Raw genomic sequence first — 15476 nt, forward strand, 5'->3', positions numbered from 1 at the left:
ATAAAATGCATACAAAACAGTGCAAAAGACATATGTGTACAGTTTAATAAATTGTTGAAAAGCTAACAGCCATGTAACCTGAACCTAGGTGAAGAAACAATACTGTCAGCGCCCCTAAAGCATCTCTATTCTTCCCATCCTTACTCTCTTTTTTCCTCTTAAGGTAACCACTATGGTATCTTAACTTTCATGGTAATAATTTCTTTGCTTTTCTTTGCGGTTTTGCTGTTATGTATAGAATCCCTAAATGATGTAGTTTAGTTTTGCCTGTTTTTGAACTTTATATAAATGGAATCATACTGTATTTTGGGACGGCATTGTTTATTGTGTTCAATATTATGTTTAAAAAATTCACCATGTTGTCAGGAGTTGCTCTATCTAACTGGTTCATTCTTATCCATTACACTCCTTTGTACAATTTTTTTTTTTAGGATTGTTTTACCTATGCAACCTATGGTTGCACTCTGAAATCTTTTTATGGGTAGTTTAAAGGAGTTTGGGTATTTTTTAGAGACAAAAAGCAGTAAAACTGTTAAGAACATTAATTCTGGAATTAAATGACCTGTGTTTGCATCCAGACTCTACAACTTAGCTGATATCGTGAGTAAATGATCAAAACTTTTTGAGCTTTACTTTCCAGAAATGGGAAAAATAATATTACATCGTAAGATTGTTGTGAAGACAAAAAATAGGGTGGCCAGATGGCTCAGTTGGTTAGAGCGTGGGTGCTCAACAACAAGTTTGCCGGTTCAATTCCCGCATGGGATGGTGGGCTGTGCCCCCTGCAACCAAAGATTGAAAATGGCAACTGGACTTGGAGCTGAGCTGCGCCTTCCACAACTAGATTGAAGGATAATGACTGGGCCCTGGAGAAACACACTGTTCTCCAATATTCCCCAATAAAATTAAAAAAAAAAAAAGATTGTTTTTTCGTTTTTTTTTTAAAAGAAAGACATAAAAGTCCATAAAGCACTTAGTACAGTGCTTTGCACATGGTTACCCTGAATAAAGGATGGCAATTATTATTACTATTATCCCACTTGTTGAAGTTCCAGTTCAGGAACTGACTGTTTAACCTTGGCTCCTCCTGGAGGATCTTGCTTAATACATAGCAATTGAGATAGAGCTTTACTCACCATACGTCATCATCCTCAACATCCTCTCAGAAATTGCCTTCCTGATGACTTCCCCATAAATTCCTCCATTAATTTGTCCAAGGAAACTGCCCTAGGAGCCTCCCACCTTGTGATTGTGATTGGGTGGGAAAATTAGAGGCCCTTCAGGCCAGGTCGTCAGCAACTCCTGAGTTGCCCTTGAACAAATACCAATCCTTGGATTCATTTATTAAGCAGGTGAGGCAGAGTGGAAATATTCTAATCCCCCTTCTTTTCTTCTTTAAGACCTAGTACTAGAGATGTAAGCCCTGAAATGCTATTAAGGAATGTGCTGTTTTCATAATGACAGAAGACTGTCTGAAAGATGGACAAGACTCCACAGGCATGCTGGATTCGAGAAACAGGGTTACATTCATTTGCTCATTCAATGAGTATTTATGGAATAGCTCTATGACAGGGACTGTTTCAGGCAGATGGGATACAGCAACGACTTGTTAAATTTATTGAGACTTGTTTTGTGGCCCAGCTTGTGGTATGGTTTCTCTTGGTGAATTGTCCACGTGCTTCTCAACAATTTTAGGAAAAGAGTACCATTTATTAATATCCCAAATGTACAGTGGGGAAAAATGAGCCTATGTACTTCAATTTCCCTTAAGGATTAATCCATCCAACTAATAAGTGGCAACATGAGATTTGAACCTATATTTCTGACACCAAATTCTGAGCTCTTAAGTTTCTCCTTTACATATAAAACTGAAGAAAAACAAATTGGTTTTTATCATTTGACAGCAGGTAAAATCAACAAATTTCTAACCATAGTTCCTCTGAGAATAATATTTACTTTGACTCGTGAGGATTTTAGTCAAATAATGTTCAACAGTGGGTCATAGTCCATAATACTGCTCTGAGTTGTCAAGAAGGAATATTTGATTAAAAATAATTAAAATTTTGCTACGATTTATGATTAGGTAACATGACTACACTGAACAGGACATCCAACAAATTTTGCTGTTGAAGAATGATGTGTTTAGGTTTTGAGGCTGGATTTTCTTTTTGAACATTTTCCACTACTACCTAATATGCACACTGCTAGGCAAGAGTTAAAAGAACACAGTTTTTAGATTTTTCAATGTTGTCAGCATCATTTGGAAAATTAATCTGAATGGAATAAAAATGGCATACTATTCCAATAGAAATATAGCTTGGTCCTAAGTTGAACCACATGAAACTGCCATTTTGTAGTTAAAATGAACAATTATTTCCAATTTCATATAGTTCAACTTAATAAATTCTATTACTCCACATGCATGAATTCAGCAGGAAAATAAGCCTCTCCAAGACAGGGATTTGGGCGTTTTGTTTACTATTGTGCAGATAGTAGGCAATCAGAAAATGGTTGTTGAATGAATGAATAAGGAAAGCAAATAAAATATGGTAACTAAGCTTCCATTCTAACACAACATGCCTTTGGGTTTAGGTTTGGTATGGGAATAAGAAAAATAACATATGAATTAGCTAATCTCTTAAAGTGATAAAAAGTTTAATTAAAAAACCTAATTTACCCAAGAGAATTAAAAACATATGTCCGCACAAAACCTTGTCCATTAAAATTCATAGCAGCATTATTCAGAATAGCTAAAAAGTGGAAATAACCCAAATTTCCTTCAACTGATGAAGGTTTAACCAAAATGTCGTATACTCATGCAATGGAATATTATTCATCCATAAAAAGGAATGAAGTACTGGTAGGTACTACAACATGAATGAACCTTGAATATATTACGCTCAGTGAAAGCAGCCAGACACAAAAGGCCACATATTTATTCACATAAAATGTTCAGAAAGAGCAAATCAATACAGACAGAAAGTAGGTTAGTGGTTGCCAGGGTCTGGAAGCAAGGGGAAATGGGGAGTGACCGCTAATGGACACAGGGATTCTTTTTAGGGTGATGAAAACATTCTGGAATTAGGTAGTGGTGATAGTTGTACATCCTTGTGAATGTACTAAAACCCACTAATTGTATGTACACTTTAACATTAAGGGTGAATTTTATGGTATGTGATACATATTTCAATTTTAAAAAGCGGGGGAAAAAACTAAGTTCTCTTCAGAACATGTCAAAGTACACTATAAAATAATAGATGTGTTTATAAATCTAAGAGTATTAGAAAATGTTCTCTTGTTTAATTATAAACCAAGTGGAATGTTTGGAGATTTCAGTAATCTGACAGGGAACATTAAGAGGATTAACCTGACTTCCCAGTGTTAACAACATCAATTTAAAATGCATCATTCAAAAACTACAGTCATACTAAAATAATTATAGCAATGACTTCCATGAAAACAACACCAATCAGATTAATTACCCATTAAGGCTCTCATCTATTAAAATACCTTATATTTATATAACGCTTTTACTTCCTTAACTATTGAATTATGCCTTGAGATCTATTGTATGAGAGTCACAGCTCTAACCACTTAATTAAAGGCAGAGAAGTGGGTGGGATTGTACAGAAATTGATTAGCAATGCTGACATTCCAGCTTGGAATACAAAGTGAGGCAGAATTTAAGAAACCTAAAATCCAGCCTTCAATGCAGATGGTAAGTAGCAAGAACTAAAATTGCCAACTTCTGGAGTAAAATTAAAAAATATATATTGAAATACAACATACATATATACGAGTAAAAGTGTATATATACATCGTGAAATGTAGACTATGAATTTTCCTAAGAGAACGCTCTTTTGGAAACAGCCTCCAGATCAAGAAATAGAACACAGCACACAGAACTAAGTTTATATTTTTTTAAGCTAAAGAGAATATTAAGATAGTTTAAATCCTCCCAAGAGCAGATTCTCCATCATATCAGTTAAATTTGGGAAGGGTAGCAGAGGAGCCTGAAGTGGTAATATTGTATACCGTTAGTATGCACTTAATTTTGATGGCAAATTTACTGACACCAGTATCTACAGTACTTCACCTTCATTTAACCACTCAGAGTAATGGTCTTTTTCCCTCGATCCAGAGATTCAGAAACATTTCTTAAATTTACGCATAACTTTTGAAAATCTTTCACATCTGGATGCTTCTTTCTAACAAAATTGAACCAAATTTTTGGAGCAGGCAAGTGTTGTGTGAAGACGTACTTTTTTTCTTGCCGAAAGCTGAGCTCTCTTCTGGAGGAAAACAGTGTTATCTAGACCTCAGTCCACTGTTCTATCAGAAGCCCGCGAAGATCGGAGCACGCCCCAGGGTGGTCTAGGCCCCCCCCAACCCCCCAAGCCCCTGCCCCGGAACCCGAGCACTTCCTCTGAGCTGGATCCCCGCCCCTCGGCCCGAAATGCGGAGTTTTCCTTTAACTTAGAGCACTACAAGGGTGTGCGGAGCCGAGCCAATTCCTCCCGCCTTCTTCTCCACCGCTCCCTTCCCCCTCCCATCCGAGTTTCAGGTGGATGGGTCACCGAGGGAGGACGCAGCCACACCTCCTGGCCTGCGTACCTCCTAGCCTGCGTCCACCTCCCCCTTTCTCCTTCCTCCGGCGGAGGCGGCGGAACTCCCGGGAGAGCTGGTCAGAGCGCCAAGGAGCCCCGGCGAGGTGCAGCAGGTGAGACTCACCCGCACCCGGCCGCGGACCCTCCCGCAGCCGGGCCTGGCGTTGGTGCGCATGCCCGAGGGCAGGGCGGCCGGGGTGGGGGGGCGAGAGGAAAAGGAGGTGAGCTGAGTCCCTAGCTCTGTCCCGGGCTGCGGGCTGACGGCCCGCACAGCGTCAGGTGCGCCCGCCAGGTGAGCGAGCTCCCTGGGTCCCGTCGTCCTTGGTAGGTCGGGCTGGGCTCCAGTGAGTACGGGAGAGTTGGGCGCGGGACCCGGGCGCACGGTACCCCCAGAGTCCCCGCGGCGCCTCTGTCTAGTAGGGGAGGCGCGGGGAGAGGGCACCCGGCCGTGGTTTCGGTGGCGGTTTCGTCCCTGGGCTGTAACTCGCGGGAGCCGGAGAGGCGCGCGTCCGCGGAGCGAGCAGCGCGGGGCTAACTGGGAGGCTGCCCCGGGTGCCAGGGGCCACTTGGAGGCTCCGATCAGCTCCTTCCGCGGAAACGCTTAACGCTTGTGCGCCCAGGCGGCTCGGGCAACTTTTCGTAGTTGCCGGGCGGGAGGTTCACGAACAGTGAGAATCCTGCGCTCTGCTCTCCGGGCTGCTGTTCTGAGGGGTCCTTACGGAGAGGGGCACAGCGCCCGGCTCCTCACGGGTCTGGACCCCCAAGGCTGGAGGGAGGGCGCCGCTCGCTGGCGGGGGCAGCTTAGATCTTGGGGACTTCATTATTTCCGCCTCCACCCCACCCTTTTGGGTATCCCGGAGAGAGAGGGTGGCCGGGTTGAATCCGTGGAATACTATTCCTGGAGGACAGTGTGGGCCGACCGGCTATTCTGAATCCACTTAGTGGGAGTTGGGTGAGCGCTGTGGATTTCAGCTGGGGGGCGGGGATTTAATTTCGAGGGAGGCTGTATTTCGAGGGAATCTGCTCACGCTGGGATTCTCAGCCGTGACCAAAAGGCCTCGGGCGGTCCCTGTTGGGCCAGCGCGCCCTGCCGAGGGTGCTCCTGGGCGCCGGGGCCTCATGTACCCGGGGACCTGCCCCCGGCCCGGCCGCTGGGGTCTACACCTCCCCGTCCAGCAGACATGTTGCCTGCGTCGGAGGAAGTGCGGGGAGAGGTGGGTTGAGGGGCCAAAATGGCCTCTGCACTTTGCGGCTGGAAGAGACTGGAAGAGCGACTCCAGGCCCCTCGTGTCCCAGGTGAAGCGACTCAGCCGGAGAAGTCACGGCATCCTCAGGCCGGCCCTGGCGCGGGCTGGGCACACTGCCCACCTGGGAAATGAGGCGGGGCGGGGACGAGGCAGCGTTCCAGGTTAGTGTGTGGCCCTCGCGCACAACAGGTGTATTCTTGGGATCCCTGGAAAAGAGAAACCCTTCCCATTAAGGCACTGGTGTTGATGCTTGCTGTGATTGAAAACTACTTCTTTCTAGACGGAGGTGGATTTCTCAAACTACGCATTCCCAAGTGTAACAATGTTTCTTTTCCGTTGTACGTATAGATCTTTATTTTCTGTGTGATTTTTTTTTAATGTTTTAAATGGTTGAGTCACAGTAATAGATACCTCCTTAGGCAGAGCAACACTTTTTTTTTTTTTGTAGTTTTGCATTTATGCCTCCTTTGTTAGGTGATGGAGAGCAGGATGGGGAGGTTTAGACAATTCCGGGTTATTTAGGGGAATGATGGGCAGTGCCTCCTGTGTGGGAGGCCCTGTGCTAAAAGCGTTTTGTACCTTATATCATTTAATCAGCCACTCTAAAAGGTAGACCTTATTAGAACCCTTTTTAAAGGTGAGCGAACACCTGTAGGGCAAATATGTTACAGGAGGGCTGGATTGAAAAACTACTTCAGCTTATCAGGGAATGTATACTAGAAAAGCAGCAGTTCTTGATATTCCAACATCAGAACTAGTTTTGGGGAGTTTCTCTGAAATTCTCTTTTGATTGGTCCCTATGGCCTCGTATAAGTTTTCTGCATCCTATTTGATGTCAACGTAAAATTCTTCGTGTTCTAAAGATAAAGTTGGAATTATTGCCCTTTCAAAATGATAAAAGATTAATTGTAACCTCATTAATTAACTGATATCCTTCACTTTCCCAGGAACCTTCCAGAGGAAAGTTTTCTTCAGTTGAATTTTGAGGCTTACTTCATTAGAATATTTAGTGGGCTTTTTTTCATCTATTTATGAAAATATTAGAGTAAAAACCCCATGCAGATTTTTGTTACACCTTTTGTTTTAGGCTTCAGGCTTACAGCTGTTCTGTAACTTAGTTACCTTTCCAATCTTGAATGTAGTATGAATCACCTAGGGATCTTACTGAAATACAGATTCTGATTAATAGGTCAGAAGTGGGGCCTGGAATTTTGCCTTTTTAACAAGCTTCCTGGTGATCCCGGTATGGTTTTGTGTATTTGACCTTTTTCTCTCCTTTGCCTTCAGACTTTAAGCTCTTAACTACTTTTGTTGAACTTGAAGGATTGTATTTACTGGGGGTTAGGTGAGTGAAGAACTTCAAGACATTCATTGCTAGATTGAAACCCCAACTGTAATGTGGGCTATTTTTTTTTTCAATTAAAGTTTATTGCAGAGAATTGTTCAAGTTACATAGGTTTCAGGTGTACAATTCTGTAATACATCATCTATATATCACATTGTGTGTTCACCACCCAGAGTCAGTTCTCTTTCATTCACTATATATTTGATCCAGCTATTGGTTTTATAAATCAAAATATTGGTAGAGCATCACTTTGTACCTGGGATCAAGAATAAGTGTGATGGTCAAGATAGACATCTAAGTGTGAAGCTGGTATTCTTGTTGGGGTGGAGATTGTGGCACTAAAAAAAAAAAAAAAGGAAAAACTAATAATTTCATTGCGGGGGGGTGAAATTTGCTCTGAAAATAAAACAGGTTTGGTGAATGGAATGAGTGACTGGAAGGGCCTCTCTGAGGAAGCGACATTTGAGCTGAGACCTGAGCCCCAGGCACCTGCCATGTGAAGATCTGGGTGTTCTAGACAGGAAACTCACAAGACCAAGGCCCTCCTTGGACTGATAATCTTTATTCTAGACAATGATTGTCAAAATATATGGTGTGCTTAAAAATTATCTGGAGAGCCTATTAAAAATGCAGTTGTTGACGCAGAGCTTGTCTATTTCAAAATGTGTCTAATTTCAAAATTTTAGGCAGTTAACTAATGATGTGCCTATAACCTAAATAGAATCATTTAATATCAGGCACAGCTTTAAAAACTTCTTAAAGGCAAATGAACTATTGCTGTATGTGATTGAAAAGGAACAGACTGCCCTTAAATACAAAGTTTATTTTTTACTTTTTGATAGTTTAAAGAATAATTTGAAAATGCATAGCGTGTTTAGACTTTTCTACTTCATCTTAGCTTAGTTTTTTTTTTTTTTTTTTTTTTTTTTTTTTTTATTAAGGCAGCTTTTTACCAGTAAACAGTTTCAAGGGGAGGATTCTTATTATATGTTAACATGAGCTGGGTTTCAGCTTAACTTATTCACAAGGGTCTGCTGCGTCCTTTTTGCCCCTGACTCTTACTTAGCTATTTGACTTACGTCCCTATCACTGTCATGATTTGCTGTGCTGGGCATTGGACAGCAGTCTGTTCTTGGCTCTCTTTCACCTTTGGCTGTGGCCTTAAAGCACAGTCACAGACTGCCTTGAAAGAGACCTTAGACATCCTCCTGTCCAGTCCCCCCAAAATATCAAAGTCAAACTACTTAAGCTTTGCGTAAATGGCATGAGATCACATTGTTATTTGTTATTTTTGGAGGGTGTGTGGGGTCAGGGTGAGGGAGATAATTCCTCACATTGAGAGGAAACCTGACCCTGTGGTGTTTTTTTTCAGAGAACCATTTCTAGGACTACAAAGACAGCTCTTCAGATATTTGAAGGCTGCCATAGTAGTCCTTCTAATGTTGCGTTCTCCAGGCCAAACATTTCCTGTTTTTGCAATCATTTTCCTAAAGACATGGTTTTTCTAGATCTTTAATAATTTTAGTCACCCTCCTAGAGAGACACCTAGTTGGAACAGGATGCATACATTTCAAGGTTAGGCAGAGGTTTGCTTCTTTTTAATAACCATCATTCCTGGATCTAAGCACTTTCTCTGTGAATACTGCCTGAGTTTGGAATAGCATGTTACCTTTTGTTGAAGTTCTCACCCAGGACATGCACTCTTAAAAATGAACAGTAATTAAGCCAGATCTGGCTTATCCAGCATGTATACTATTACTTTTTTAAAATTCAGTTTACATTTTTAAAATGATTTATTCATGCCACCAATATTTGAAAATGGATACAGTATACCTAATTGCCTAAACACTGAAATTTCTCACCTTCTCAGTAAACCACCTTTCTGTGAATACATTTGCTCATCTTCTTTAATCCGTTATTTTACTTAGGTATCCCAGCCCACAGGTCAAGATTATACCCCCTATTGACAGAAGAGGTTAGTGAGGCTCAGAGAAGATAAGGAACTCGTGTGAAGCAGTGAGCTTTTCAAACCGCTGGATTTGTTTTAACCCATCATTCTGGCTTTACAGAGAATTCCATCAGTGTTGACGTACTTGTAGCCAATGGGTTTGTTAGTGGTCACCACTAGAGACCTCCCTTCAGGTGGACATAAATGGTCCATTCTTTCCTCCTAATATTCACCCCTTAGGAATCTGCCTAACAACTCTGTACGCTAGAATGTGCTTAGGATTCTCAGGATTCTCTGCATTTCCTTCACCTACCAGTTTGGTAACCTCGAAAAAGGAAATGAAGTTGGTGTGGCATGACTTGTTTTTAATGAGCTATCCAAAATTATTTGCTTCACCATTTAAAATCTCTGCTAGTAGACGAGACATGACAGCTAAACTCTGAATTCAGGAAATAGTTTGTTTGGAAAGAGATATTTGGCAATACTTAAATTGCAGCCTGAGTCTGGATTAATTTAGCATTTTCAGAAAATCACCATTGAGCCTGGAGTTTTTGTCATAGTCTTGAATGAGTGAGTCACAGGTATAGAAAGAATAAGATTCCTCTCAGGTCAATTTGTCAGTATTTGAAATTCAGCTTTGGAAGTAGGTACCGCATTTAATGTTTAAATTCAGTTTTTCTTAATATTTTTCTGAATGTCGATTAGGAAGACATTTAATCTGGACTTTTACTTTTTTATAGCACCATAATGTTTTGGCCTAAATTGCTCATTTATATGTGTGTTTGGGTGCTAGTTAGGGCTGTGTACACCTATGATTTATGGACTTTTCCGTATGTTACAGTTCAATAAAACAGTGTTTAGAAATAAAAGAATGTAGAGAAATTATCTTCCCTCACTGTGTTTGGAAAAATTATGCTAATTGTATTGATGTTACTACCCTTCAATATATTTCCATCTTTGAGGTTTTCCCTAATACACACATTTGGGCAGTATTTTATCCTGAGACATTTGGAATCGACTGTCTTCAATGATGTGGAGGATAGCTGCCATTGATCTTAAAGAACAAAGTTTAAAGAGTTTGAATTCGTTCACGGTTCCTAACACAGTGATGTACGACTGCTCATACCTTATCTGAAAAGGAAGAAATATTAGACACTTTAATATACTCAGATATAGATCTTGCTCAAGTGTCCTGCATCCCTTCCCCTAGCTTCTGCCTCTTCCTCTGTAAGTCTTTGGTTATCCCCACACTGCACTTCATCAACCCTATATACCACCTGTTGTAGTAGCTGTTTCCTTTGTGTGTGACCTTCTGGAGAACTGGCTCATTCTTCTAGAGAACTGGCTCCTGTGGGATAGTGGAAGCACTTAATAAATACTTGTTGAGTGGGTGAAATTGCCTCCTAGATGTTTAGGGATTTGTGTCTCTGGGGAATTTTAGAACAAAATCATTCTGCTTTTCATTTAGAGAAGAGGACTCTTTAATACAATGTGTGTTTAATACCTCTCCTCCCCCTTTTGTAAACATTATGCTGGGTTTTGAAGACTTGGCAGAGCAGAAGGGAACAATGTCTGCAATCCCACCATCCACAGATGCGTCTTGTAATCATTTGTAATGATAAAAGCATACTTTTTTAAAACCAGATTATGCTTTAGTTAACATTGAGGGTCTAGTATGTGCTAGACTGCTAGATAGGCACTTGCTTATACATTCTCATTTTATATGAACTTTCAAAAGTAATATGAAACACTAAACATATTTTAAGAAATTTTCTCTTATACATCTTCCTTGTGCTTTGAAGGGACTTATTTGTTTATTTATTAGTTTCAGGCGTACAAAACAACACAGTGATTAAGCATTTATATACCTCACAAAGTGATAACCCATCTGACACTGTACGTAGTTATTACAATATTATTGACTCTGTTCCCTATGCTGTACTTTATATCATGTGACTGTTTTTTAAATTATAGTTGACGTTCAATATTATTTTATATTAGTTTCAGATGTGAAGCATAGTGGTTAGATATTTATATAACTTACATAATTTATGAAGTGATTTGCCCGGTCAGCCTAGTACCCATCTGACAGTATACATAGTTTTTACAATATTATTGACTATATTCTCCATATTGTACTTTATATCCCCATGACTGTTTTGTAACTACCAAGTTGTACTTCTTAATTCCCTTCACCTTTCTCACCCAGCCCCGCAATCCCCTCCCATCTAATAACCATCAGTTTGTTCTCTGTATCTATGAGTCTATTTCTGTTTTATTTGTTTATTTATTTTATTCTTTAGATTCCACATGTAAGTGAAGGGATTTGTCAAAGAGACTATTTTTTAGAATACCGTTTTTACCTATGCTGTAAAAGCTTTGTGAAATTTTCATTACTACCACTTAGAATTTGAAGTTTCAGTGTGATTTGTCTGCTGGTGATGTGCAGAGCGCGATGCGCCACGCTGTGAGGCTAGCAGGCTGGATGATTCCTCTGCTCAGTGATTTCCTGTGTTCAAGGATTAATGGTCCATTGTACAGAAATAGCAGTGGGAAGGGCAAGAGAAATAACCATGCTCTGAGAGGTGACTTGAGATTGGTATCATTAGTTTTCTTAGTAATGCAAGGAAACTCGAAGCTCAGTGGTAATGCCGTTGCCCTACTTGTGTTGCTTAGATTGGTGTACCTTGGGAGCTACAGCATATTCCTCACCTTGAAGATCGAGTGACCATTGACATCAGCCATGTCCTCGAGGCCTTTTGAAAGTCCACCTCCATATAGACCTGATGAATTGTAAGTAAATGATTCTGTAGTTTTCTTATTTTTAAACGTCTGTCGCATGTAAAAAAATAGGTACCTATCGTTGAAACTTTCATCTATTGTTTGTTTACTTTAAAAATAAAGTATGTGTATTCAGTGCAAAATGAGTTTCCTTCTTACTCATAACTTCCAGGATGACAGTTTTCCTCTGCAGTGGCAGCTATTATCATCTGTTTCTATAGTTTAGGCTTATATTTTTATGTGTATTTATTCCTTTTAGCTTTTTTTTTTCTTTCGTCTTTTTTTTTTTTTTAACTTTTTATTTATTTATTTTAAGTGTGTTTTTCCAGGATCCATCAGTTACAAGTCAAGTAGTTGTTTCAATCTAGTTGTGGAGGGTGCAGCTCACAGTGGCCTGCCCATGTGGGGATTGAACCATCAACTTTGTTAAGAGCACTGCGCTCTAACCAACTGAGCTAACTGGCCGCCTCTCCTTCTAGTTTTTCACAATTGGTATGAAGCTTCCATATTAACGCCTTGTTTAGATGACCGTTGGCAACATAGCATCAATTTTTTGAATAACACTTTTATTGAGATATAATCCACACACCATACAATTCACTCACTTAGAATGGCCCTTTCAGTGGTTTTAATATATTCACAGAGTTGTGGGAGCATCACCACAGTTTTAGAACATTTTCATGACCCCCTTTCCAAAGAAACCCTACCCATTAGCAGTCACTCACCATTTGCCCCCCAGTACTCAGCAACAACCAGTCTACTTTCTGTTCTAGAATTGTCTATTGTGGACATGTCGTATAAATGGAATCATGAATTATACAATATGTTGTCTTTTGTAACTGACTTTCACTTAACATGTGTTCTACATTGTCAGTTTTAACAGTGATTCCTGCCATTATATAAAACAAGAAGCAAAGTTGAGGATTCTTGGAATCCTTAGTCATTTGGAGATTTAATAGTAAATTCTTAAATTTGTTATAAAACATTGATAGGGGTTTCCTCCTTGAAATAGTTTGTAGCTTGAATTCTTTGATAACTAGCTGAGTGTTCATATTACTTAGCCTTCTGACTAATGCCTGAACATGGTAGGAACACTGTTTATGACAATGGGGTCCTTAAAGTATGTTAGAGAATATAATTAGTGATTAGTGCTCCATTAGCCTGATACTTATTTTGTGTTGCTTTTGTAAACAATAGTGAAATAGAAAAGGGCACAGAACATGTGTATGAGATGATGAATAAAGACAAAGCAAAATTATCCCCTAGGTCAAGAAATAGGACACCTCAAAGACCTACCCTGTGTCCTCTCCTTTCCCTGGAAACCACGGTTCTAACATGTGGTCATCTCTTGCTTTTCTCTATTATTCTACCTCTCTATACATCCTAAACAATACAGTTTAGTGTTACTTGTTTTTAAACATTTTTTTTTTTTGCTTCAGGACAGTGCTATAGAAATATAATGTGAGCCATATATATAATTTTGTTTTCTTATAACCACATTAAAAATAAAAAATTAATTGTAATAATATTTTTCACTTAACCCAATATATTCAAAATACAGTTTCAGCACATTAATATAAACACTGATTCATGACATAGTTTACATTTATTAAGCCTTTATTTTTAGAGCAGTTTTAACTTCACAGCAAAATTGAGAGGCAGGTAGAGAGAGATTTCCCATGTGCCCCCTACACATGCATGTGTCCCCCATTGTCAGCACCCCCACCAGAGTGGTAAGTTTGTTATAGTCAATGAACCTACATTGATACATCATTATCAGCCGAAGTACATAGTAAATTTTGGGGTTCCCTTTTGGTGGTATTACATTCTTTTTTCATACTGTGTTGTATTTAAAAGCACACCTCAATTTGGACTGGCCACATTTTATTCCGTAAATCCATGTGGCTAGTGGCTGCCATATTGGACAGCATAGTTCTGTAGCATTCCATCAGCTGGATATATCACAGTTACCCATTCAGTTGAGTTCCCAGACCCAATTCCAATGTGGGGGTTTCCCCACATACCAACAAACAATTTGTAGGACACCAGCAGGGTGTTTAAGAACTCAACTCCATTCTGACACTACCTACCCAGAGATAGCATCAGATTCCACAGGTTAATGGTTCAGTCCTACAAGATGCCCTCAGCTCCGAACACACACATACTTCAGACGCCAGCTTCAAGCCGAGGAGCTCTGTGCTTCTGACCAACTGGCTACAGATTGGAGGCTCCAATGACCTCCAACTGAGAATGCCAGTCGTAAGTCCAGATTGTTATGTGCACTTCTGACTGACTGGCTATACAGAGGTTCCCACAACTCCCTCTTTGGGTTCAATTAATTTGCTAAAATGGTTCACAGAATTCATAGAAAGATGTTACTTACTAGATCACTGTTTTATTGTATTAAGGGATATATACTATTCAGGAACAGCCAGATGGAAGAGATACATAGGGCAAGTTGTGTGAGAAAGGGTGCAGAGTTTCCATTCAGTACCTAGCACAGTTCTAGCACATGACAACCTGGCAGCTCCATTAAATAGCTGTCAACTGAGTAAATGAATGAATGTGCCTTCTTAGGTAAGAGAGCGAGGCTGCCAGGAATGGCACAGAACCCTGGGTAGGCCATTATAAGTGTCATGTCTGAATGCCCGGGTCTCAAGTCACACAGGCAGGAGTTGACACTTGTTCTGAACTGCCTGGCACCCGTCCCCAGGGATTACAATTTAACTGGAATGGAGTGCTCCAACCAGGGTTTTACACATGCTCCAGGTAATTCTAATAGATAGCAAAATTTGAGAACCTCTGTTCCACAGAAACTAGAGCAGTCATTCTCAGTATATGGTTGCCAGACCGGCAGCATCTGGAAACATGTCCTACACCAGACCTGCAGAGTTAGCAGCTTTAGGCGTGGGGGCCACCAATCTGCATATTTTAACAAGCCATGCAGCTGATTCTGATGCACAGGGACCTTCACTGGTCAGTGAGTGTCTGAGTCAGTTCCGCTTGTTCTAACAAAGTACCATAGACGGAGTAGCTTCTAAACAACAGAAATTTATTTCTCACAGTTCTGTAAGCTAGAATTCCAAGGTGTCGACATTGTCGGGTTCTGGTGAAGGCCCTCTTCTAGGTTGACTTCTAGTTGTATTTTCATGTGGTAGACGAGGCGAGAGGGTCTCTTTTAAAAATTTAGTTTTTATTTTTTTTAATTTTATTGGGGAATATTGGGTAACAGTGTGTTTATCCAGGGCCTATCAGCTCCAAGTCAGTGTCCTTCAACCTAGTTGTGGAGGGCGCAGCTCACTGGCCCATGTAGGAATCGAACCAGCAACCCTGTTGTTCAGAGCTCACACTCTAACCAACTGAGCCATCCGGCGGCCCCTGGAGTCTCTTTTTATAAGGGCATTAATCCCATTCATGAGTGCTCTACCTTAGGATCTACTTAGGAGTAATCTACCTTAGGATCTAATTACCTCCGAAAGGCCTCACTTCCTAATGCAATCACATTGGGGCTTAGGATGTTGACATTTGAATTTTGGGGGGACACAAAT

The 15476-nt window shown here is 40.5% G+C and overlaps 1 protein-coding gene across 5 annotated transcripts in view; it reads left to right on the forward strand.

Annotated features, from left to right (window-relative positions):
• The first annotated feature begins 4615 nt into the window (after positions 1–4615).
• OCLN (occludin) overlaps positions 4616–15476 on the forward strand; it is a 48329-nt gene continuing 37468 nt past the window's right edge. For 2 of the 5 annotated variants that reach the window (XM_033110875.1, XM_033110879.1), the window contains exons 1-2: positions 4616–4720; positions 11824–11940. In XM_033110875.1, the coding sequence (XP_032966766.1) occupies positions 11891–11940 (50 nt within the window). In that variant the 5' untranslated portion in view covers positions 4616–4720; positions 11824–11890. Of the gene's footprint in view, positions 4721–4781; positions 4932–5993; positions 6016–11823; positions 11941–15476 lie in introns of those variants that run through there. The other 3 variants (XM_033110876.1, XM_033110877.1, XM_033110878.1) reach the window with 3 other exon arrangements.

This window comes from Rhinolophus ferrumequinum, chromosome 7, assembly GCF_004115265.2.
Source record: "Rhinolophus ferrumequinum isolate MPI-CBG mRhiFer1 chromosome 7, mRhiFer1_v1.p, whole genome shotgun sequence".
NCBI classification, from domain to species: domain Eukaryota; kingdom Metazoa; phylum Chordata; class Mammalia; order Chiroptera; family Rhinolophidae; genus Rhinolophus; species Rhinolophus ferrumequinum.